General features: G+C 42.5%; 1 protein-coding gene across 1 annotated transcript in view; it reads left to right on the top strand.

The window, feature by feature from the left end:
• Positions 1-23,095, top strand: part of gas2l1 (growth arrest-specific 2 like 1) — a 66,664-nt gene that overhangs the window by 28,619 nt on the left and 14,950 nt on the right. Inside the window, exons 2-4 of the mRNA XM_080208222.1 lie at positions 8,176-8,283; positions 12,577-12,673; positions 19,405-19,774. Of these exons, the coding sequence (XP_080064348.1) occupies positions 8,176-8,283; positions 12,577-12,673; positions 19,405-19,774 (575 nt within the window). The remainder of the gene's footprint in view (positions 1-8,175; positions 8,284-12,576; positions 12,674-19,404; positions 19,775-23,095) is intronic.

Below are 23,095 nucleotides of genomic sequence, written 5' to 3'. Positions count from 1 at the left end.
AATTTGAAATATCTCCGGAATTAAGCTGACTCTGTAATCAGATAGTGAAAAACGAGAATGAGTACAGCTTGAAGAGCTTTGTGTTCGAAGGCGAATGCAAAGAAGATAAAATGATGATCAAAGCTGATGTGACAAGTTGAAAGTCTAATTCTAGCATTGTAATAATCAACTTTTCAAATGATCGCTGGGCTAATATAACTGTTTTAATATGCAAATATTTAATGCTGCAAATTGATTTTGCATATTTAAGTTGTAAATGATTAATGCTGTAATTCTAGCATGCACAATGAACACCCATGTTGACTACATTCTGTAGTAATGATGATTCACTCTTAAAGTTGACCCAACATCTAAAGTCATGTAATGATGTTGGTAAGAGTATTTTTATAATTTGAGTGCTATGTTCGTGGACTTCAGAGATTCCCAACTTCTGGACAAATTAACCTGTAACCTATATTAAATTGCATGGAAAACATATAATTACTAATTAAAGTTAAGTTATAAAAGACATCTTAATGATGCAGTGCATGTACCAATGTCCTGTAATAGAGTAATTTAGTACCAGTTTGCACTTCCCCCACAATATTAATTTCCTAGTAAGAAATTCTCAACACCAGGTTAAAGCTCTACAAGTTATTTGATAACATGTGCTCCAGGTGACGGAGCAGTACTCCAAAAGCTTGTGCTACCAAATAACCTGTTGAATTTTAACCTGGTGTTGAGACTTCTTTGCCCACCCCAGTCCAATGCTGGCATCTCCACACCATATTAATTTCCTAAGCTGATTTTGTCAAATCTCCTTTGTCTGCACGTGGAAAGTATGATTCTTTACTATTCAAGTCATTTTTTCGTTATTGACACCCCTGAAGCATCTTGAAGGCCTATGGGTATATTACTTGCTCTGTTTCCTCTGGCGGGGGAGGGAATATTGAAGAGCAAGACATCAAAAGAAAAGTAAATAATGCCATGTAATAAAAAATTAAACTACATCCAATGAGCATTGAACAATACAGATTAGGAAGGGGCCAGTGTTCACTGTTCTCGACTGGGCCAGCAGAGGATGCAGAACTGGCTACAGAACACTCCATCTAGTGAAGTGGGGTTGGGGGGGGAAGCAGCCAGGATTCCCACAGTTAATGAAGATTGAGTTGGACTTGGAAACTGTCTCTTTTCCCTATTTATTAGTGACTCTGTCTGACCCTTCGCCCACCCATTTTAAGCCTCACATCTCTGATAATTAATGACAGGGAGCGGATTTTGTTCTGCGTGGCTGGGTGAAGTGAGCTGCACACAAGACTACCCTGTTTTCTCTGAAGCATGGGAATGTCACGGCATGGGTACATGCATGTGGTGATGCTTGTTCATGTGCCCCACCCTGTACCAGTTCACTGGGCACACGTGAACAACCAGTTTGGGCAGATTGCAGGAATGAGCTTGTAGATCCTGTTCCCTGTTCAAATCCCACAAACTTCATTGGAAGTGTTTTTTGTTGTCTAGTTCATCACAAACCATGTGATTTAGTTTGTGTTTATAGACAGTAGCAGCTGCTAGAACAAGCTGTGAAACGATATATATCTCCAGCTCTTTCAGAGCAGTAACTTGCATTTAGGTGACTTCTGGTCAGTATTAATCTACATTATCTTATTATTTCCAGATTTAAGAGCATATTGCAAGATAGGAGCTTCACAATAGTCCACATTCAGCAGGAAACTCCAACTTTGTAATTGAAAACAAATTGTAAATGAATTTAAAAAGTCACCTTGAGGTTGCCAGCATTCTAATCAGTTGGTAACCTCCTTTGGTCCTCCAAAGCTGCATGTAGCTAAAACAACAACTTGCATTTATGTAGTGCATTTTACTGTAGTGAAAGTACTCGGTGCTACACGAGTGTAAAATTTGACGCTGTTAGTTGACATCACTCACACCAGTGGCAAATTTCCCTTTTTTAAAAAAACAATTTTATTCCTTTTTTCTCTGAAGCCAATGTATAGAGGGGACAAGGCAAACCCCTAATCCATCTCCCTGCTTGCTCCAAAATCCAATTTGTGGCCCTATAAAAGGGACGTGCAAGATCCAAGCTGACGAACAGACACTGAACTCTCGCTTGATCTTAGCCAGAAGACCAAGAAATAATCCTGATTGATTTCCCAGAGTTGTGAAGCTCATTCAGATAATTGAGCTGGTTAGCAAAGGGTAGAGATTCAGTTTGAAGAAGGTGAATCCCAAGCTTCCCCTCTCCTACCCTAGCTCGGGGTGAATTTATCATTGGTGTGGAAATGAGTTGGACAGATCGACAAGTTCCTGTATCCGGTATCCACCTTCCCAGTTGACTGGGTGGGTTAGTGGTGTGGCAGTGCATTGGTCCTGAGTTAGAGAAGGGAGATATCATTCCCTTTCTTCTTACCACTCATTGAAATACCTGCATGAATATTTGTGATGGCAAGATTAGGGTTAGCCCTGATTTTCTGGTACTTTCTGCTTTCCCAGTAATGGGCTCCATAGATCACTAAACATGTGCATTAAAGGTGTCAGAATGCCTGTGAAACTATGTACCAACATGAAGCATTTTCTTTGAGAGGTGGGAGGTGCACATGGGTCTGGGTTAACCATCTTAAAATGGACAGTTATCAGTAGTTATCAATCATGGGGGGGAAAAAACTGGTTAATTTTTTGAACACTGTGCAGCTCAGCTACTGATACTGTGTATTCCCACATGGTGTCATATTGGCCATCTGAAATGTCTGACCCTATGAAACCTAAACAAAGATGTGATGATTCTTGCAATATTATTTCATTATAGAATCTGGACAGTGCAGAAAGAGGCCATTCAGCCCACCAAGTCCACCCTGACTCTTCAACTGAGCACCTTACCCAGACCTGCCACAGCCCTGTAACCCCATACATTTACCCTGCTAACTCCCCTAACTTACACATTTTTAGATACTAAGGGGCAATTTAGCATGGCCAATCAACCTAACCTACACATCTTTGGAGTGTGGGAGGAAACAAGAGCACCCAGAGGAAACCCACGTAGACATGGGGCGAGCGTGCAAACTCCACACAGACCATGATCCAAGGGCTGGAATCAAACCCTGGTTTCTGGTGCAGTGAGGCAGCAGTGTTAACCATTGTGCCACCCCAAAATATAAAATATTTCTGTACTTGATAACCTGTTAAGATATGCTTTGCAAATGAGCAGCTGAATATGACCACTTTTCTAATCCTATCGGTACTAAATCGGAATTGTTGCAGTGCAGAAGGAGGCTGTTCAGCCCGTCCATGTTTGTGCTGCCTCTCTGAGCAATTCACTTTGTACCATTCTCTCTCCTTTTTCCCTGTAATCCTGCATGTTCTTCCTTTTAAGTCTAATTCCCTTGTGAACACCTCAACTGCCTCTGCCACACTGATGCATTCCACACCTTTCTGCGTGAAAATTATTATTTTTCTTTGCTCCTGCTTCTTTTACCAATTACTTTACGTCTGTGTCTGCTTGTTCTCGATCTTTTCAGAGGTGAGAATAGTTTCTCCTCATCAGCGCTATTCAGACCCTTGTGATTTTAAAAACCTCTATCAAATCTCCACTCAGCCCTCTTTTCTCCAAAGAAACTGACACAACCTCTCCAGTCTCATCCCTGGAACCATTCTTGTGAATCTCTTCTGCCACTCCTATCCAATGCCTTCACATCTGCCACAAATGTGGCATGCAGAATTGGACTCAGTACGCCAGCTGAGGCTGTACTAGTACCTCTCAGAAGTTCATCATAACCTTCTTGCTCTTGTGCTGTCTTGCCCCTGTTAATAAGCCAGTTACACTCAACTTGTCCTGCCATCTTGAATGACTTGTCCACACAAATACACAGGTTTCTCTGCTTCTGCACCCCCTTTACACTGTCTCTCCATATTCTGCCTACAAAATGAATCACTTCATATTGCACCAACTTGCCTATGTCCTCCTGAAGTTATGCCCTATCCTCCTCTGTTCACAATGCTTCCAAGCTTTCTATCATCTATGAATTTTGGAATTCTGTCCTGCACAGCAAGGTCTCAGGCATTATTATATTTCAGGAGGAGCAGAGCAACTGTCCCCGGGGAACTCCGTGACAAACTTTCTCCATCCCAAAATAAAATCCACTAACCTCATTTCCTGCCACTCAGTAATTGTCACATCCATATTGCTGCACTCCTTTTTACTCCATGAACTCAAGCCTCAAGTCTGTGCGCATTGTATCAAATTCCAGTTCTCTTCCAAAACCTTGTGGTGCACTAAGGCAGATGTTTGTCTGTTGTAGCTAGTAATTCCTGGAACAGGTCTCTAGCCTGTCACCAGGGGCTTTCGGGTTGAGGGGTGCCACTCTGCATCAAATGTGGCTAACCAGAAGTGTCTCCTCTTTCTGCCAGCCATTGGCCTGTTTGGAAGGATTTGCAGGTTGACACTCCAATCCGTTTGACTGCATTATGAATGCACCTTCCTTGGCCATCACATCCTGGAGTGGGACTTGAAGTGGAGATGCTGGTATTGGAACTTGCTATTTTGTAAATTGAATTTGTCTTTAGATGCCCTGTTTGTGAACAGAATGTCCACCTTACCTGACGAAAGAGCAACGCTCCAAGCTAGTGGATTTTTCTACCAAATAAACCTGTTGGACTTTAACCTGGTGTTGTGAGACTTCTTAGCATGGGACTTAAACCTGGAGTTTCTGGCTCAGAAGCATAGATACTACTCACTGCACCACAAGGCTTCCCAGAGTATACCAAATGTTAGTCTGGAAAGTTTTCCTTGATTTTGTGTTTTAACTTGTGTTGACTTTACCTGACCAGTAGGTCACAGCTGGACTAATAATTTGGTACCGCCACTAATTCAGATGCTTGTAGTGGAAACAAGGTAGAATGGTGCTGTCTCATAGTGAGACCTGTATGACTCCACTTGTGAATGTGACCCTGGAGGAAATTGCTTTGAACTAAAGGCAACAGCTCGTCCTAGTTTGAAATTATTTGGAAAATTTTCAATGCAAGCACTGTTTATTCTCTTACAAAAAGATTTCCAATTCTAACTCCACTGAATTAACCAATTTAACCTCCCCAACCCTCTGCTCCAGGCACCCAATAGTGAGCGGTGTGGGATGACTAGAAAAAAATTAAATGTTAACACACTCTCAGCAGGTGCATCAATTCAGCAAGTATTTACCTGCCTTTCAAAATCTGTGCTTCACAAATAGTTTGAGATGAGCACTTTATTGCTGCATTATTAAAATTTGTAAACAGCAATTTGAATTTGTGTAGCGAGTTCAGCACTTTCAAGTCGCAACAATAGTTCATCTTCCATACATCACTGACTCTATTACTGAAAAACCGATCATTACAGGCCTTCAGTTCTCTGGCACATTGGGTTGAAATTATTCAGGAAAGACTAAGGTTCAAAGGGCCAAATGGCCACCTCCTGCTCCTATCTTCTGTTTCTATGACGCTCCTTTCTTTGGCTTCAGAGATGATTGACACTTAGTGTTCTTCCCCTTGTCGTATATCTGTTCCTCCTGAGACCAAATTGGTAGGCTGGAGCCTGCCTTGCCAGTCAGTGCCCCTAGAGACAGCTGACAGTAATATCTATTGACTGTACTTCCCCATTGCATCTTTCTCTTTCCAGGGGTGGAAAATCAAAGAAGAATACAGCACAGGAACAGGATCTTCAGCCCACCAAACCTGCACCAATACATGGTTTCTATCCCTCTGCTCGCCTCTTGTTCATGCTTCTATCAAAGTGCACCTTGAATGTTGCTAACATGCCTGTTTCCATCACCTCCACCAGCAATGTATTCCAGGCAACCACCACCCTCTGGGGGGGGGGGAAAGAGGAGGAGGAGAAGAAGAAGAGCCCCCCCCCCCCCCCCTTAAACCTGTGCCTTCGTGTAGTCGACACTTACAGCCTGGGGAAAGTCTGTCTACCCTGTCCGTATCTCCGTAATTTGTAGCGTTCCATCAGGCGCACCCTAAGCCTCCATCTTTCCAGTGAAAACAATCCAAGTTTATCCAAGCTCTCATCATATCTAAAACCCTCAAGACCAGGCAGCATCTTGGTAAACCTTCTTTTGTATCCTTTCCAAAACCCCTCCGTTTTATGGGAATCATTTGAGGTGCTTTCTCAAACTGCCCCCGCCATATGATAGATTTCATTTTTATACAGAAATTGTTTTCAGATTCTTGTAATAAAATATAGGAGATCTGCATAATTGCCAATTAAAGCAGCGGGAAGTGTGCAGAGCTTTTTAGTCATGTGGCCATGAAACTCGTTCTTCTGCTCTTGCCTGAACTTGCATTTTTGACTTGAATGGGTAGAAGCTTCTAACAATTCTGCTACACAGTTCACCGCCTCACTTGTTCAGCAGCTGGCTTGGACTGCGCTGACACCACAGTTTATTTCTCCACCAGCCGCTCTACACCAAATGATGAGGGAATTCGAGGAAACTAGCAGTAACAAAAGTTATACAGTTTACAAATGGATTATTGACAAAGCGAGTTCTGTATGTTAATAGGCTGTGCCCAGGAGGATCCAGTCCCTGCTGACTTGCGCATTTAACCTTATTCCATTCCTACACGTACAACCCCCTCGTGAACTTTATTTGAAGCCTTTGAAATTTTTTTTGCATGACAAATTTGCAACAGTCATCCTACAGTGTGGGAAAACAAAAGCTGCAGAAAGTAACTTTTTTTGGTAATGTTCTAATCCTTTCAACTGGGCTTGTAGCATGGTGGTCACTCAAATGTACTTCTGCTCGTTCACAATGGCATGAATTTTTCATTCATTTTGTATTGGAACAGTATGGTGGTTAGTATAAGTGCAGCAGTCCATGTTGAATTGTCTCTGACTTTCCCTTTGACTAGGTTATGATGCTCGCTTTCCTCATCCTATTCCTCTTCACATAATCTTCATAATCCCACTGCCCCAAACCAACCCCCCTACACCTATTGCTGCCATGTGTTCCCCAGATCACCTGTGCTAAAAGAGCAGTTGAGCAGCTTATTTTCTAGCCCTTGCCCATATCCCTCTTAGCTCATTGCCATGAACTACACAAGAGCTGTCAAGTACTCGAAGCACTCCTCTTTTGTCTCTACGTTTGAAGCCAGTGCAGCCCTACTAAGACTGGCACTTATTGGGCTGGGAAGTCTAACTTGCATTTCCCCATTCTTTTCTGCTGTGAATTGGGCTTTGCAATGTGCAAAACTTAGCTTTTTTAATCTAATTATTTAATTTTTCTCTTGCTAACAAAAGGGATACTTTTAGAACATGTTGCATAATATCTTTGGGCTTGTTTGTGACAGGAACTGAATGCAAGATTATTCTTGTTACTGTGGGGGGCAGTGTGGTTAGCACTGCTGCCTCACAGCACCAAGGACCCAGATTCAATTCCCAGCTTGGGCCACTGTCTGAATCATCATAGAATCCCCACAGTACAGAAGGAGGGCGTTCAGTCCATTAAGTCCATACTGACCACAATCTCACCCAGGCCCTATTCCTGTAACCCTCATTTTACCTTGCTAATCCCCCTGACACTTGGATCAACTTAGCATAGCCACTCCACCTCACCTGCACATCTTTGGACTGTGGGAGGAAACCCACGCAAACATGGGAAGAAAGTGCAAATTGCACATGGACAGTGACCTGAGACTGCAATTTAACCTGGGTCCTGGCACTGAGGCAGCAGTGCTAACCACTCAGCCTCTGTGCGGAGTCTCCCTATGTCTGCGTGGGTTTCCTCCCACAGTCCAAAAGATGCGTTGGTTAGGTGAATTGGCCATGCTAAATTGCCCCAAATTGCACCCAAACAGTGACTGGACTGTGTCAACCAGGGGATTTTCACAGTAACTGCATTGCAGTGTTAATGTAAGCCTACTTGCGACAATAATAAATAAACGTTAAATGTGTTCTGTTATCTATTCGGCAGTAGATCATGTTTTCAGTCCAAATGATCTCAGCTTGTTCTGGAGGATGTGGATTATACCATCATTGGGCAAGAATAGACCCATTGTAGGTTTAAAAAGTGATTTTATTAATATACCAAAGAAAATTGGGAGACGTTGACAATGTTTTTATAATACATGGATGAGGCGTGAAGATTCAAGGCACTCAATGTAAGCAGGTAAACTGCATTTATTAATCTGATTACCTGTTCTTCTCCTCAGGTCCGTGAGATCCTTGGCCATTGTTCCTGTCCATCTCAATTCCCCATGACGAAAGTATCTGAGGGTAAATATAAAGTCGGTGAGACCAGCACGTTAATCTTCATCAGAGTAAGAGCCTTATGCTATAACCACTTTCATTTTGTACTTAAGTCATAATAAATGGTCACAAGTACACTAATGATGTCATTGAGTCACAGAGCACAGAAAACAGGCCCTTCGACCCACTAGGTGTATACCAACCAGCAAATACCAATCTATACAAATCTCATTCACCAGCACTTGGTCCATAGCCTACTATACCTCAACAATTTAAGTGCTTGTCCAGTTACCTCTTGAGTACCTGCCCCCATCACTCCCTCAGGCAGTGCATTCCAGATTTCCACCACTCTCGGTGAAAGATTTTTTTCCTCTGATTCCCTCTATAATACTTACTCCTCACCTTTTAAAACCTCTGCCCTCTGGTCTTAGATGCCTTTGCCATGGAGAAAAGATTCTTCCAATCTACCTTTTATCAATGCCTCATGATTTTGTATACCTTTAAGATCTCCCCACCCCCCAGCCTCTGCTGCTCCGGGGATGTGTATAAGCAGACTTTGTCCTTGCTTGTTTTGCAGCAAAGGGCAGTTGAAGATTGATTCTGTCAATCTGCCAGTAGAATCTCAGCTCGAGATGCTTAGCGAGCACAAAGGCAATCATTTTTAGAATGTTTATATGTGGGGGAGCCTCTCTTTCCCAACAAATGCTGCTCCTGTAAATGAAAGTTCAAGCATTTTCTGTGTCTTCCCAAGGCTGTGCTACTAGGTAAGGTGAAGAAGCCCCAAGTGCCAGGAGGAAAGAGACTAGCCATCTTTAAATAGACTCATAACAGTCACTCATTGAACATCCCAACGGAACTTATTTCCAAAGGTTTCGCAAACCTGAATCAGGTTTAGAATTTAGAAAATGCAGATAGTTGGCATTCTGCAATAAATCATTAGTGCTATTTTACTGATATTAAGCTAAATTATTTGTCTTTTTTTTTTGTGGGCTGCAAGGCCCCAAAATTTCAATACAACTTTTTAGTTTTTAATCTGAAGTGCACTGCCTGAAAACAAGATTCAGTAGCGACTTTCAAAAGCAAATTGGATAAATAAATACTTTTTCAGGGCTGTGGGAAAGGAATAAGGGAGTTAAGGGTACTTCGTCTTTCAGCAATACAGACAATGGATTGAACGGGTTATTTGCTGTTAGATGTGATTATCGATGATTCTGTGACAGTAACTGCTAGAATCAATGATAGGAATTACAACATCTCAAATCTTCTTTTCAGCCCACTGTGAATATCTAGTTCATAATTCAAATGTTTTAGAATAAAACATTTAGTATTAGAAATTAAAGTTTCAACTCTAGATAAATGGGGGTGGGTGGTGAGACATCTGGTTAAGGAACTGACCAACAATCTTAAAGGAAAATAAAGCTTAGGTGTAATTACCTGTGACTATCATAGAGTTGATGGTGGAGAAACTTTAACAATGGGTGAACCATTTCTGGACCTCTTAATGGACCCAGAGAATCTGGAGAAAGGGTGGATTACATCCATTAGAAATATAAATTACTCATACGGATTGCAGAATCGAAGAGCTGTATTGAAGGTGAAACAATTTGTTTATATTTCTGTTTGAGACCTTCCCAAAGTATGTGGTTAGCACTGCTGTCTCTCAGCATCAGGGACCCAGATTCGATTCCAGGCTTGGGTCACTGTGGAATTTGCACGTTCTCCTTGTGTCTGCATGGGTTTGCTCCAGTTTTGTCCCACAGTCCAAGTGTGTGTGTGTGTTCGTGTTCGTTCATCCTAAATTGCCCCTTAGTGTCAGGGGGACTAACTAGGGTAAATGTATGGGGTTACAGGGATGGGGCCTGGGTGGGATTGTGGTTGGTGCAGACTCAATGGGCCGAATGGTCTCCTTCTGCACTGTAGGGATTCTATGATACCAGGTTGTCATAAAGAAGGCCTATGGAGGTAGAAGGCTGTTTGTTTAATTTAGGTAAGCATTTCTCACATGGCGACTGCAGCTCAGAGTTGGGAGAGCTAAAGAAAACTAAATATTAGCTGGGCCTGCATCTTAAGCAGAGAAATATACTAACTCTATCATTCAGGTAAGGTTTGTGCTTCATTTCGGATTTTGTAAGGGGAGGGGAAAGCAGTTGGAAGATTCCTCTAGCTTGCAGCTAGGGGAGGAAATCTAGAGTGCTCAAAGTCTTGTGGCAGAAGGCATTTTGCAGTTGGCTTGGGAGCACTGAACTTGCTTAATCTGCCTGAAACAGGCAGAACAAAAGCACCTTTCAGGTGTCAGGAATGAGTTGTGGAGACAGCAACTGTACAGAAGCTATGGGAGTATCAAGGGCCATTTGGAATCTGGTGATCCTGAGTTTTAACTCCCTAATGAAGAATTTAGTGAAGCTGAAGTTTGAGCTAAGTTTACAGTCATGAGGAAGAGAATTTGGAGGATCGCTAGTCAAAGCTAAAGGAAAGATTCCCATGAAATTCCGTACCTCAGAGGGGGGTGGTAATGGCCTAAACTCTTAATACAGAAATTCAGCTAATATGCTGGGGACCCAGGTTTGAATCTCGCCATGGCAGATGGTAGAATTTGTATTCAATAAAAAATCATCTGCAATTAAGAATCTACTGATGACCACGGAAACCATTGCCGATTGTCAGGGAAAAATCTAATGCCCTTTTTTAGGGAAGGAAATCTGCCGTCCTTACCTGGTCTGGTATGTGTGTGACTCCAGAGCCACAACAATGTGGCTGACTCTCAACTACCCTTGGGCAACTAGGGATGGGTAATGAATGCTGGCCAGCCAGTGATGTCTGTCCCACGAATGAATTAAAAAAAGCATATAGCTGGAACACAGAAGAAATCATTGACTTCTGGGGATGGGGAGGTAGTGCTATTCCTTTTGGATTGATCCCAGAAAAAAGTGAATGAACCTTCAAAATTCATAGGGAATTCCTGTATCAGTGTGAGAGGGGGAGAGTAAAAAGTAAAACGAGTGCATGGCATAAATTATAAATGATAATTGTTAGTGCTTGTTTTCTTAACCCTGCAAGTTTGTTCCTATTTAAAAACATGAAATCTTGAGACAGTTCTATCAGTTAGTTATGGGCATTGGAATTTCTCCTTAAATGTTCATGGTCCCTAACAGGATTGTAACATGTCTATAGCTGGAATGCCAACTCTTCTACTGATGCTAAGTACTCAAGCTACTTTTTTCCCATCCATTCTTCCTCTTTCAGTTCTCTATTAATAAAATCTTGGCATTAATGAATGTTCAGCAGACATGGGTGTCATTTTTATCTTCCTGATGTTTTAATTTCATGGCAAATGCGCGTGCGCTGTGGGTAAAATGCAGCATTGTCACTAAATCAGACACCGTGTGATGGGGGGGCAAAAAAACCCAGTTAATTCAATTTATAGAAATTGTTGGATCTTGGGTGGGGCGGATGATAGATGAAGAATAGGATGGTGTAATGGTTTACAATACTGGGTGGTGTCGGAAACAGGGTGGGGAATGAATTCTTAATTTGCCTTTCAGCTCGTGTCCAAGTTGGAACCCAGTCCAGATCATCTCCCTGTTTTTAAAAAAACAATATTGTGTATGAAATGAGTTTCAACCCATTAGAGGGCAACTTACAAAATCAGCAGTAAATAATGTAGCTCTGGTCGTTGCTGGTGAGCTAAACAATGGAATGAGCCTGGAAATGGACGTCAAGCTCAGTTCCAGCCAAGGCTGCAAACCATTAGAGATTGGGTCAGAGTAGAGGCATGTTACACGTCAGAGTTTAATGCTGGAATTTTACAACCTGGCTTGGGCAAGGCTCGTAAAATCCTGCCCGATGCCAGTGGAGAATTCTGTTCTGTGAGCCTCACCTGTCCTGACTGGTGAGGTGGTAAAATTCCAGCCTAACAATCTGAGGAAGTGAAACACAAACAGGCCAAGGAGTGAATGGCCACAGGAAACTAGAGCGATGAACAAAATGGTTATCTTTTGTGTATGTTTCTGGAATTAGGTTTTCCAGAGTAATTGATTCATGTTGAGCACATGATAGCATTTGGTAGCCAACCCACCTGTCATTACACAATCTATATTTGTATAAATAAAGGGTTTAACACTAAAAGAGCAAGCTTGCTTCAGAAGCCTAAAAGATGGTAAATGTATCTTCCCCACTTTCAGATATCCAAGGTGTTTGTTTAATGAAGAGTGTGTCTGTTTTGACCTCTTTTTCTCTCGGTGACCTTGCTCCTCCAATGCCTCAACTTCACTCATAAAATCTCAGGACATAAAAGTACTGCTTAACTGAATGTTAAACCATTTGCATATCAGCGCTGGATCAATAATGTTCCTTCGTTTCTGCAGGTTCTGAGAAATCATGTGATGGTCCGTGTTGGAGGAGGGTGGGATACACTTGAACATTACCTGAACAAACATGATCCCTGTAGATGCTCTTCATTGTGTAAGTGTGCACAGTAAGATAGATTTCCCCTGCCCCCGCTCCATTTTTCTTTTCCAAACCTCAAGTTAGTTCCTGTTAGTAACTATAATCATTTGATGTTTTGTCAGCCTTCCCTTTACTATCATGTTGAATGCAAAATTGTCAAAATCTCTTGTTTTACCATGTTAATGTTTCTGTGTAAACATAAGTCTTGATGTAAGAATCCCCAGATAGTTGATAATGATTGGGAAGCACCAGTGATTTCTAAGAGTCTACTTTTGTAGATCAATATTGATACTTAGGTGTTGTAGAACACACAAATTGTTGATCCATCTCTAGAATTAGAGTACCAACAAGAGAGAGTGGCCCTTTTTAGCCCAATAGGCCCATGCCATTGTTTATAATCCACAAAGCCTCTTCTCCAAACCCTTCATTCAACCCCATCAACATATCCTTCTGTTACTCACTAATTGCTTCACTACTCCTTGAGGTAGCCAGTTCCACATTCTAGCCAGTCTGACTAAAGAAGTTTCTCCTGGACTCCCTGTTGGATTTATTAGTGACAATCTTTATCATTTTGGCCTTTAGTTTAGGTCTCCCCTGCAAATGAAAGTGTCTTCTGTACATTTACCATACTAAACCCTTTTGTAATTTTGGAGACTTCCAAAAATTACCCCTTGGACTCCTTTCTAGAGAGGATTCTTAGCCTTTGTGGGGAAAAGAAAAGACGATCATATATAGAAATCATCCAATAGGCCTCCAATCCACATTTCAACCATTTGTTGTATTCCAGTTGATTTTCAAATACATCCAAAAAGGCTCCCCCAATGGTCTAGTATGAAAAGGCAGAATGTAGAGGAGCTCTATAGAGTGGAGTTTGAACCTGTGTAGAATTAAACCGATCTATACCTGGCCATAAGAATTTGGCCTAAAGTTTTCTTTGATTAGAAAGAGAAAAAACAACCAGGTTTTCCAATCCTGATTATCATCCAGTGACTAATACAGGAACAAAGAACAACGCAGCACGGGAAACAGGCCCTTCGGCCCAACGAGCCCGCGCCGCCGTCCCATTGTCTCAGACCTATTCATGATTTTAGTCTACGCCTAATGTGCGAGGATCAGGGAGGTCCAATATAGGGACAATTTGTTACCCAATCAATCAGCCTAAAAGCGCATCTTTGGGATGTGGGAGGAAACCGGAGGAAACCCACGCAACCACGGGGAGAACGCGCAAACTCCCACAGACACAGGCCCAAATCCATGTGTCCGCACAGCAACAGAGATAGTCTCTGAGCTGTCATGTTGCCCTCGAGATGGTCCAGTTTAAGCACACTAACGACATGAAGCAATAGGAAGTGTGTGGGTGTTGGGTGAAAACAAGATTGTAAGACCCTACGTTGTGTAGCCTGTCCAAAAACACTCGCTTGAAATTGCTCATCAGATTTGATAAGTGATTTCCTGTCATCAAGCTTCTACTTGTCCTAAGACCTGGGCTGCTAATTATGGAATTCTTGGAAGCAGGATCAGTCGAAGTGCCCCCACTTCATAATGCGGTACATCTTTGGGAACAGACTCGAGCCCTGGAATGATGGTTTCTCGTGAAAGCAATAAGAACCTTTTTGAAGAGATTTCTATCCAAGTGACAGCGCAATTGTGAAAACATTGCAAGCTCTTCATTGTTCATTTTTATGAAATGGAATTTTCCATTACTCCACCCCCTCTCCTGAATGAAAAAGTTGGCTTTACTCCATGACTGCTGGCAGTTCACCAGTAGCTCAGTTATGTAGCCATTTCTCCTCTTTAACTTGGATGGAAAAGGCCAGTGATCTCTCCAGCTCAGGAGAGTATTGTAACTAAACCTGCTTCTGCCCTTACAAGGGTCACTAGTTTGTGATCAAGGATGAGGACTTTAGTTATTCCCTAACTGCCACCTTGGTCTGGGAATGCTGATTGCTGCTGCAGCAGCTAAAATCTAACTGAGAACCCCTTAAGATTCAAATCTGGGTTTACCCTGATTGTGATGTTTTAGCCTGATGTTGGGTGTAATACCTTTTTGTCTATTTGACAATTGGATTGATTTGTTTTTACTCTAAATGTCTTCCTTGTTTTTGTCCCTAATTTACTATTTTGTTTCTCTCCACCACTTCACCATCACCACCCCCTCACCCCAGGCCAGCTATACAACCAGGAAGGTAAACCATTGGCAACAAGCATTGAGTGCAGGGCAAACTTTCTGAACCTTGCAGCAGCATTTGATAATCTCTGGACCCTCGAGAGCTGCAGGACCCAGACAACCTTTTACAGACACATTTTTATTGCTATTGCAAAGTTCCTACAGTGAAGAAGGAGGCCATGTGGCCCATCGAAACTGCACTGACCACAATCCCTCCAGGTCCTATTGCTGTAATCCCACATATTTACTCTGCTAATCTCCTTGACACTAAGAGTTACAGGTAAAGAGCAGTTAATTTAGCATGGCCAATCAACCTAACCTGTACACCTTTTGGACTGTGGGAGGAAACTGGAGCTCCCAGAGGAAACCCAAGTGGACAATGGTCACACTCCACAAAAACAGTGTGACTGAGATCAGAATTGAGCCTAGGTTTGTGGCACTGAGAGGCAGCAGTGCTAGTGTGCAGTCGATGTGGTTCCCCTTCCCACTTAGCCCCCACTTGCTTGCTTACTGATGTCCTTCCTTCCCACTGACTCACTCCCCTCCTCCTCGCCTTCCTTCTCACCCACACCTGGAATGATCCATCCAACCCAGATGTTGGGGATCTGGGTTCTTGGCTTCTTTGTCTCCCCATTCTGCCTTTCCTGCTTTTGGTCCCCTCCAGCCTCAGTCTCACTCAATTTGGTAGCATCAACTCCTGCATCAGGTAGACGATCCAGTGCAGGAACTGGCTCTGTAGGCTGCACGTGGGAGCAGCAACTACCGAGTGTGGCCAAATCCCTGAAACCGGGTTGGTCCAGACAGGTTAGAGTTGGACCGAAGATCCGGATTAAACTCCACCTTGGTTACTGCTTTTTACCTGCGTAAGAACTGCAGGCAGCTTACGAGCCATATGTTTTGTTCACCCTAACATAGAACGTACCATATGGAATCAAACCATTGGACCAAACAGATCTGTGTTCTGCACGAGTGTCCTCCATCTCTTTTCATCTAATCCAATTAGCAAAACTGTCTGCTGTTCTTCAGTGTTTATCTAGCTGCGAGAAGTTATGTAGAAAAGGTTTACTGAGGGACTTAGGACCATGAATTGGGCATTTGACCTTCAAGTCTGTTTCACTGTTCAATAAGATCATCACTGACGTGGTTGTGATCTCAGCCCTCCTTGCCTCTCACCCCCATAACTCCTTTTGTCTAACAATCCACCCCCACCACCTCCACATCCCCAGAACCTTCTTGATTGAATTTAGTCAAAGCTGAGTTTGACAATGACCCAGCTTCCACTGTTTTTGAGGAAATAAATTCTACAGGCCAACAAACTTCTCGGTGAAGTAATTTCTCCTCATCTCCATCTTAAATGTGGACCCAAACTGTGTCTCGTGGTTTGAGTTTCCTGTGCAAGTGGAAACATCCTCCCAGTAACCACCCTATCTCACACTTCAGGATCTTGGATGTTTCAATTAGACCACCTCTCATTCTCCCAAACTCCAATCGGTACAGGCCCAATTTGTTCAACCTCTTCAGAAGAGAAACCTTTCATCCCAAGAATGAGTTGAGTGAACATTCTCTGAACTGCTTCGAACACAGCTTTGTCCTTGTCCAAAATTGTGCTCCCAAGTATGGTCTCACCAAAGTCCTGTAACAAGAGTTGCCTATTCTTAAATTCCATTTGCCTTCCTCTTTCTGTACCCTCGTACTAACTTTTGATCCATATACCAGGATGCCCAGTTCTCCCCTCAGTTCAGTAATTGCTCTCTGTTTAAATAAGCCCAACAGGTTTATTTGGTAGCACAAGCTTTTGGAGCGCTGCTCCTTTATCAGGTGAGTGGCACTCCAAAAGCTCATGCTACCAAATAAACCTGTTGGATTTTAACCTGGTGTTATGAGACTACTTACTGTGCCTACCCCAGTCCAACGCCAGCAACTCCACGTCTATTTAAATAACATACAGATTTTCTATTCTTTCTGCCAAAGTGGACATTTTGCATTTTCCCACATTATGCTCCAAGTACCAAATTGTTACCCACTCTCTTAACCTACTAGTATCCCTTTGTAGATTCTACTTTTTTTGTCAGTAACTTGATTTGCTACTTATCTTGGAGACATTGGCAAATTTTAGCTGCATACATTTGGTCCCTATATCCATGTCAGTGATAGTGTAAATAGCTGAGTACTGATCTCTGACCCCTGTTGGGATTCCACAAGTTACAATTGCTAACCCTATAAAAGACCCATTTATCCCTACACTTGTCCTCTTAGCTAATCAATCCTATATTCATGCTAAATATTGACCAGAATGTTTACCACTGTTCGCACCAGCAGGATTTTCCCATCCCAGTGCACTGAATGGAGATTTTGCTGGGTGCCAAATTCTCCAACCTCGCTGCAGTGGGAACGTGATGTGAACAGATTATGCCCACTATCACTTGCACCATGTTCTCTTACCTCATGTAGTAATCTTTAATGGGGCACCATACTGCAAATGCCTTTTGGAAATCTAAATATACCACATCTGGTTCCCCTTTATCCACTTTGCTTGTTATTTCCTCAAATCTCTAATCAATTAGTTAACATGATTTCCCTTTCACAAAACCATTAGTGGTGTTTCTCCGCACATCTAGATGCCACTGGGTTAATCGCTGTGGAGGGTTTTACTAATTGCTGTTTATGGTCAATCTCTAGCCTGCACCTGACATTTAACACACATTTGAATTTACATGTTTACAAATTGGCAATGAGTGGGACATGTCAGATCTAATATCAGCTAGTTTCTAGACAGGGTGATACCTGCCACTGGGTGGGGGAGAGTAGATGGAGCATTTCAATGAAAGTAAATTTGTAGAGTAGGCTGGGTTCACCAAGGAATGGACAATACACACTTCCTGTTTCTTATTCCTGACTGTCCAGTACAACTCTCCTTTCACCTGCTATCGGTGGATATACTCTTGGGTGCTGGGATCACCTGTTTGCCATGGGTCTAGTATGTAATGCTTGCTCCATGTGTCCTAAATTTAGTCATGGGGAACTGACGCTTCTAAAAAGCTAGTTGTTATCAAATTCTCAAGTGAGCTTGTTTGCATTAAAATGCAAGTACAAATGAAAGAGTTGCAGTCTTGGCAGCTTATCCTGACTTATTCTGAGCTGTGTCCTGTAGTTGGTGCCTGAGACTAAGCTGAGTTACGCCCAACCCAAGTAAGATAGAATTTGTCCAGAGTGGGGTGCTTTCCATCCTGGATATTATCTCTCTTGCTTCTCTCTGGAGCTGGCAGATACTTATGGCTGAGCACCTGAGGCAGAGACTGTTCCTTGATGCTGCTGCCTTGTGCTGACCATTGGGACATGCACACGTGCAGAAGAATAATTAGAAAATCCTTGATTTGGATTCCAGTGTCATTTTTGGTGTTGCACAGGCTCCAATTTATCGCTGTGTACTATTTGCCACCTCTAATAGCAGGACATTTTATTAGCTCACTACAATCCTTAAACATTTTAAAAATGCAAAACTGTGCATCCTCTTGCATGGAGGATAGCACGCAAATTTAGGGCAGCACAGTGGTTAGCACCACTGCCTCTCGGTGCTAGGACCCTGGGTTCAATTCCAGCCTCGGATGACTGTCTGTATGGAGTTTGCGTGGTCTCCATGTCTGCGTGGGTTTCCTCCGGGTGCTCCTGTTTCCTCCCACACCCCAAAGATGTGTAGGTAAATTGCCCCTTGGTGTCAGGGGAATTAGCAGGATAAATACATGAGATTGCTGGGATAGGGCCTGGGTGGGATTACTGTCAGTGGAGAAGGCTGCCTTCTGCACTGTAGCGATTCTATGATTAGTGTACTCCAGGGTAGGAGCCCATATGACCACCCATGTCAATATTATGTTGTTCTTGAAACAAGGACTGCTCTCTGCTGTACAATATAAATCATACAGTCAGTGCCATCATAATATTGAGACACTGGCTGGAATTCTACCACCTCCCCAGCCACAGACTCAGAGCAGGCAAGGGTCCAACAACAGAAATCTCTATTGACTTCAGGCAGAAACTTCCAGTCTTGCCTAAAGGCCATAAAATTCCACCCAATGGGTCAAATTCAGTGGAGGCGCACGTAAGTAGCAGGTTGATAGCTGAGTTTATATAGATGGTCCTTCCTTCCTTGCCATTGAAGCCAATCAAAATGGGTATCGCTCATTTTGCACACTGAAGTTTAATTTTGAGCCCTAAAGACAAAAGTCCCAGGTTATCATCGTCGCCTATTCTGAAACTGCTAGTCTTGCTGAAGAAGTAGTGAGAATGCCAGAATTAACCACTCCAGTCCAGGGCTGTTACAAGGCAAAGTTGAACAGAAATTTCACTTTCCTTTTGATTACTAACAACAATTCACCCCCATGCCTCACCTGGCTGGTAGGTGACTTGTGTAGAACGTAAACACCAGTGTAGACCAGTTGAGTCAAATGCCACATTGCTGTGCTTCAAATTGTATGTTTTAAATCTTTTGTGACCATTCCAACATGTACCTAACAGGCTTCCTACATTCAATTTTAGATGTATACAATTGCATAATTCAGATAACTACTCTTAATTTTAACAGTACACCGCCCGCCACCGCAAAGGTTTACAAAGACGGCCTTAAACACCAGCCCACGTACCTCCAGAACTCCGAGTCCTGGACCAGGTCACTACCCTGAAGGCTCGAGCACTCAGAAAATGCCTGAAAGTAATGCTCAACTGGACACCAGGACACTATCTGCAACAGAGCTGGCGCCTACAAAACAAACTGCATTCGGCACAACTAACACAGATAGCAAAAACTCAATGACAAGGCACCTGCCTACACCTGTCAACCCAGCTCGTAGACCTATGGAGATAAACAAACGCTCCACATTATCACCAAGCGGACTTGCAGGAAGACCTTCTCAATCATATGAACAGTCAAAATCAAGACATTCAAGCCCTGGGAGGTAACCTTATCACCATTTTCACTTTATATCTCTGATTTTTATAAAATGTGTTCATTTGAAGCCCATGTAACTATTTAATTTAGTGACCAAACTTGGCTTTCAGTTTAGCTTTACCTTAATTTTTAAAAATCTTGTCCATTATTTCTAAATCCACTCATGGTCTCACCCTTTTGTCTCTAACCCCTTCCAGCCAGATAACCCTCTGAGGTCTTTAAGCTTCTCCAATTCTGGACTCTTGTGCCTCTCTGATTGTAGTGGCTCCAGCATTGTCACTACGTCTTCAGCAACCTAAGCTCTACAATTTCCTCCCCAAGCCCCTCTCTCGACCTCTTACGTTTAAGATGCTCTTTACGGCCTACCCATCTTCAACAGGGCTTTTGGTCACATGTCCTGACACCACCTTTATTATGATTCAGCATCAAATTTTATTTAATGATGCTCTTGTGAAACTCTTTGGGATGTTGGACTATATTAGAGGTGTTACATGATGCAAGTTTTTAGCATTTGTATCCCTTGGGATAACCCAGAGATGAACATAGTGGTACTTAAAGGCCTTGACAGATTGGCTGCAACTATTTTGGATATTGAAACTGGTTAGCACTGACACATCATAGTGCCAAGAACCCACAATCAATTCTGCCTGTATAGAATTTGCATATTGTCCCCATGTCTGCGTGGGTTTCCTCCCACACGCCAAAGATGTGCAGGTTAGGTTGATCAGCTATGCTAAATTGTCCCTTTTTAAAAAAAAAAAGGGGCTAGCAGGGCAAGTATGTGGGGTTATGGGGACAGGGCCTGCGTGGGATTGTTGACAGTACAGACTCAGTGGGCCAAATGGCCTCCTTCGCATTGTAGGGATTCTGTGTTTCACCTGAGCGTTGGTCTATTTCTTCCAGCTGCTGTAATGTTAAGTTTGGCAGTGATGATCACAAGGGGTCAAAGAGATGCTTTTTAACATGATATTCTGAACTTCCTTGAATGACACTAAAGTAACTGATCTGCTAACTGAGATGAAGTGCACAGTCTATCAGATAGGCCTTACAGATTTACTGTTAGAGGCTCTTCCAAGCTGTCCATATCTGCAATGTGTTTATAGGTACAGACACTTTTGTTTTGCTGATTGCTAGTCCGTTACTTCTTGACTATAGCAGCTCTCCACTCGAGTATTTTTCCTATTGGTACCAGAACTTTCAATGCTGCTTTTGGTGATTTGAAAAACAAAAACATCAAAAATGCACACGTTCTTATGAACCTTTTGAATATGTTCATTAAGGATTACAGACTGTGGTGCTTCTTTGAGAAAAGGATGAAGTATATTACATGGTTAAGTCGGGCACCGAATACTGAAGATATCTCAATGAAAGATGCAAACTGGTATGGGAGTTGAGCAGTTACAGAATCAGAATATGGGCTTTGGTTAATTGGTCACCTGTGTAAAGTTTAATTCTGACAAATAAAAGTGAGTGTCATTCAGAGCTCAGTATTGCATCCAGTTTGTGCTGATCTTACTCACTCATCATTTAAAGGGATCAAAATTGGGAAGATGATGCCTAGTGGTATTATCATTAGACTATTAATCCACAAACTCAGCTCATGCTCTGGGGACCCAGATTCAAATCCTGCCACTGCAGATAGTGGAATTTGAATTCCTTTTTTTTAAACCCAAATCTACTGATGACCATGAAATCATTGTTGGGAAAACCTATCTGGTCCACTTATGCCCTTTTAGCAAGGAAATCTGTTGTCCTTATCTGGTCTGGCCTACATGTGACTCCAGACCCACAGCAATGTGTTAACTCCAACTGCCCTCTGAATAAGGGAACTGGGGATAGGCAATAGCTACCTCCCCGAAGCTTCAATATTGTCCCACCTCAAGAAGCTGCTGTCCCTTCTTGAGAACGATCAGTGTGTCTTGGTACATCACCTGTGTGAGCAAGATTACCATGATTCACCAGAGCCATTACATCCTCCTTTTAACATGCACATGCATATATATCTTTTCCTAATAACCTGGTGTTGAGACTTCTGTGTTTACCCTAGTCCAATGCTGGCATCTTCACATCATATATCTTCTAACAGGAATTAGTAGATAACCATCTAAAAATGGTATTTTGTTTTCCCCCCTCTGGCTTCCTTAGCCTGTTGGAACTAATTACAAAGTCTCTTTCTGCACCAGTTGAGCCTTATCGCCTCTTGATAAGTCATCGAGCAGACATATTATTAATACTGCTGGTATTAAGCAGCATGTATAAGTATTTACCATGAGTATGCGAGGCAGACTCTTCCATTTTAGGGTTAAGATGGTGATAGTGTGCAGCTATTTATATGTGCACATGATCAAAGAAACAGATTTGTCACTGGATATTTATCAGAAGGCTTTGTGTGCATTAGCCTTGGTGTCTAAGGGTCATTAAGTTTGACAAAAATATCTTGCCTTGCAATCTGGAGCAAGCAAATGGAATTAGATCAGGCCAAAGCCTGCAAGGCTTAAGGGCTCAGTCTTCTGCTAATTTCCTGTTTAAAGAGCCAGGAAACAACAATACTCCACTTTGAATGTCTTTGAAACATGAGCATTTTATTTCTGCAGCCAGCATCGACATTTACACAAATGCCTCACATACGTCATGCTGCCCAGTGCCTTTGTTCAATTTGTTCTGAGGGGAAAAAAAAATTGGCTTTTTATAGTTTCACTTTCTGATTTATTTGGGTCAATTATCTCATCATCCTGGAGTTGGCTTGCAAGTTAGTGGACAATGAATATTATTTTACAATGCTTTAATCTGTCTAGCTTGCAAGAAAAAAACTCAGAATTATAGAGTCTTACAGCACAAAAGGAGGCCATTCAGCCCATCGTGTCTGCACTGGCTCCTGAAGGAGCTACCCAGCTAGTCCCATTCTCTAGCCCTGTGTCCGTACCCCTGTCAATTCGTCACTTTCATGTATCCAGCATCCTTTTTGAAACCTCCTGTGGAATCCACCTCCACCATTCTCCCAAGCAGCGCACACTCCAAATCCCAGTAACTTTGAGTAAAGAAGTTCCTCCTTGCCTCATTCAAACTCCCTTGCTGACCATCTTGAAATTGTGTCTCCCCCCCCGCCCCAGTCAGTGACATAACAAGTGGAAACAGAATATCCTCCTTTACCCTGTTAGAATTGTTCCTCATTTTTGAACACCTAATAAGACCACCTCTGATCTTCTCTGCTCCAAGGAGAATAAGCCCAATTTAAAGTTTACTTATTAATGTCACAAGTATTAACACTGCAATGAAGTTACTGTGAAAATCCCCTAGTCGTCACAGTCCAACGTCTTTTCGGGTATAT

Source organism: Carcharhinus amblyrhynchos, chromosome 20, assembly GCF_965287045.1.
Source record: "Carcharhinus amblyrhynchos chromosome 20, sCarAmb.v2.hapA, whole genome shotgun sequence".
Classification (NCBI taxonomy): domain Eukaryota; kingdom Metazoa; phylum Chordata; class Chondrichthyes; order Carcharhiniformes; family Carcharhinidae; genus Carcharhinus; species Carcharhinus amblyrhynchos.
The sequence above is the reverse complement of the archived record's forward strand: the minus strand, read 5'-3'. Positions and strand labels throughout refer to the sequence as shown.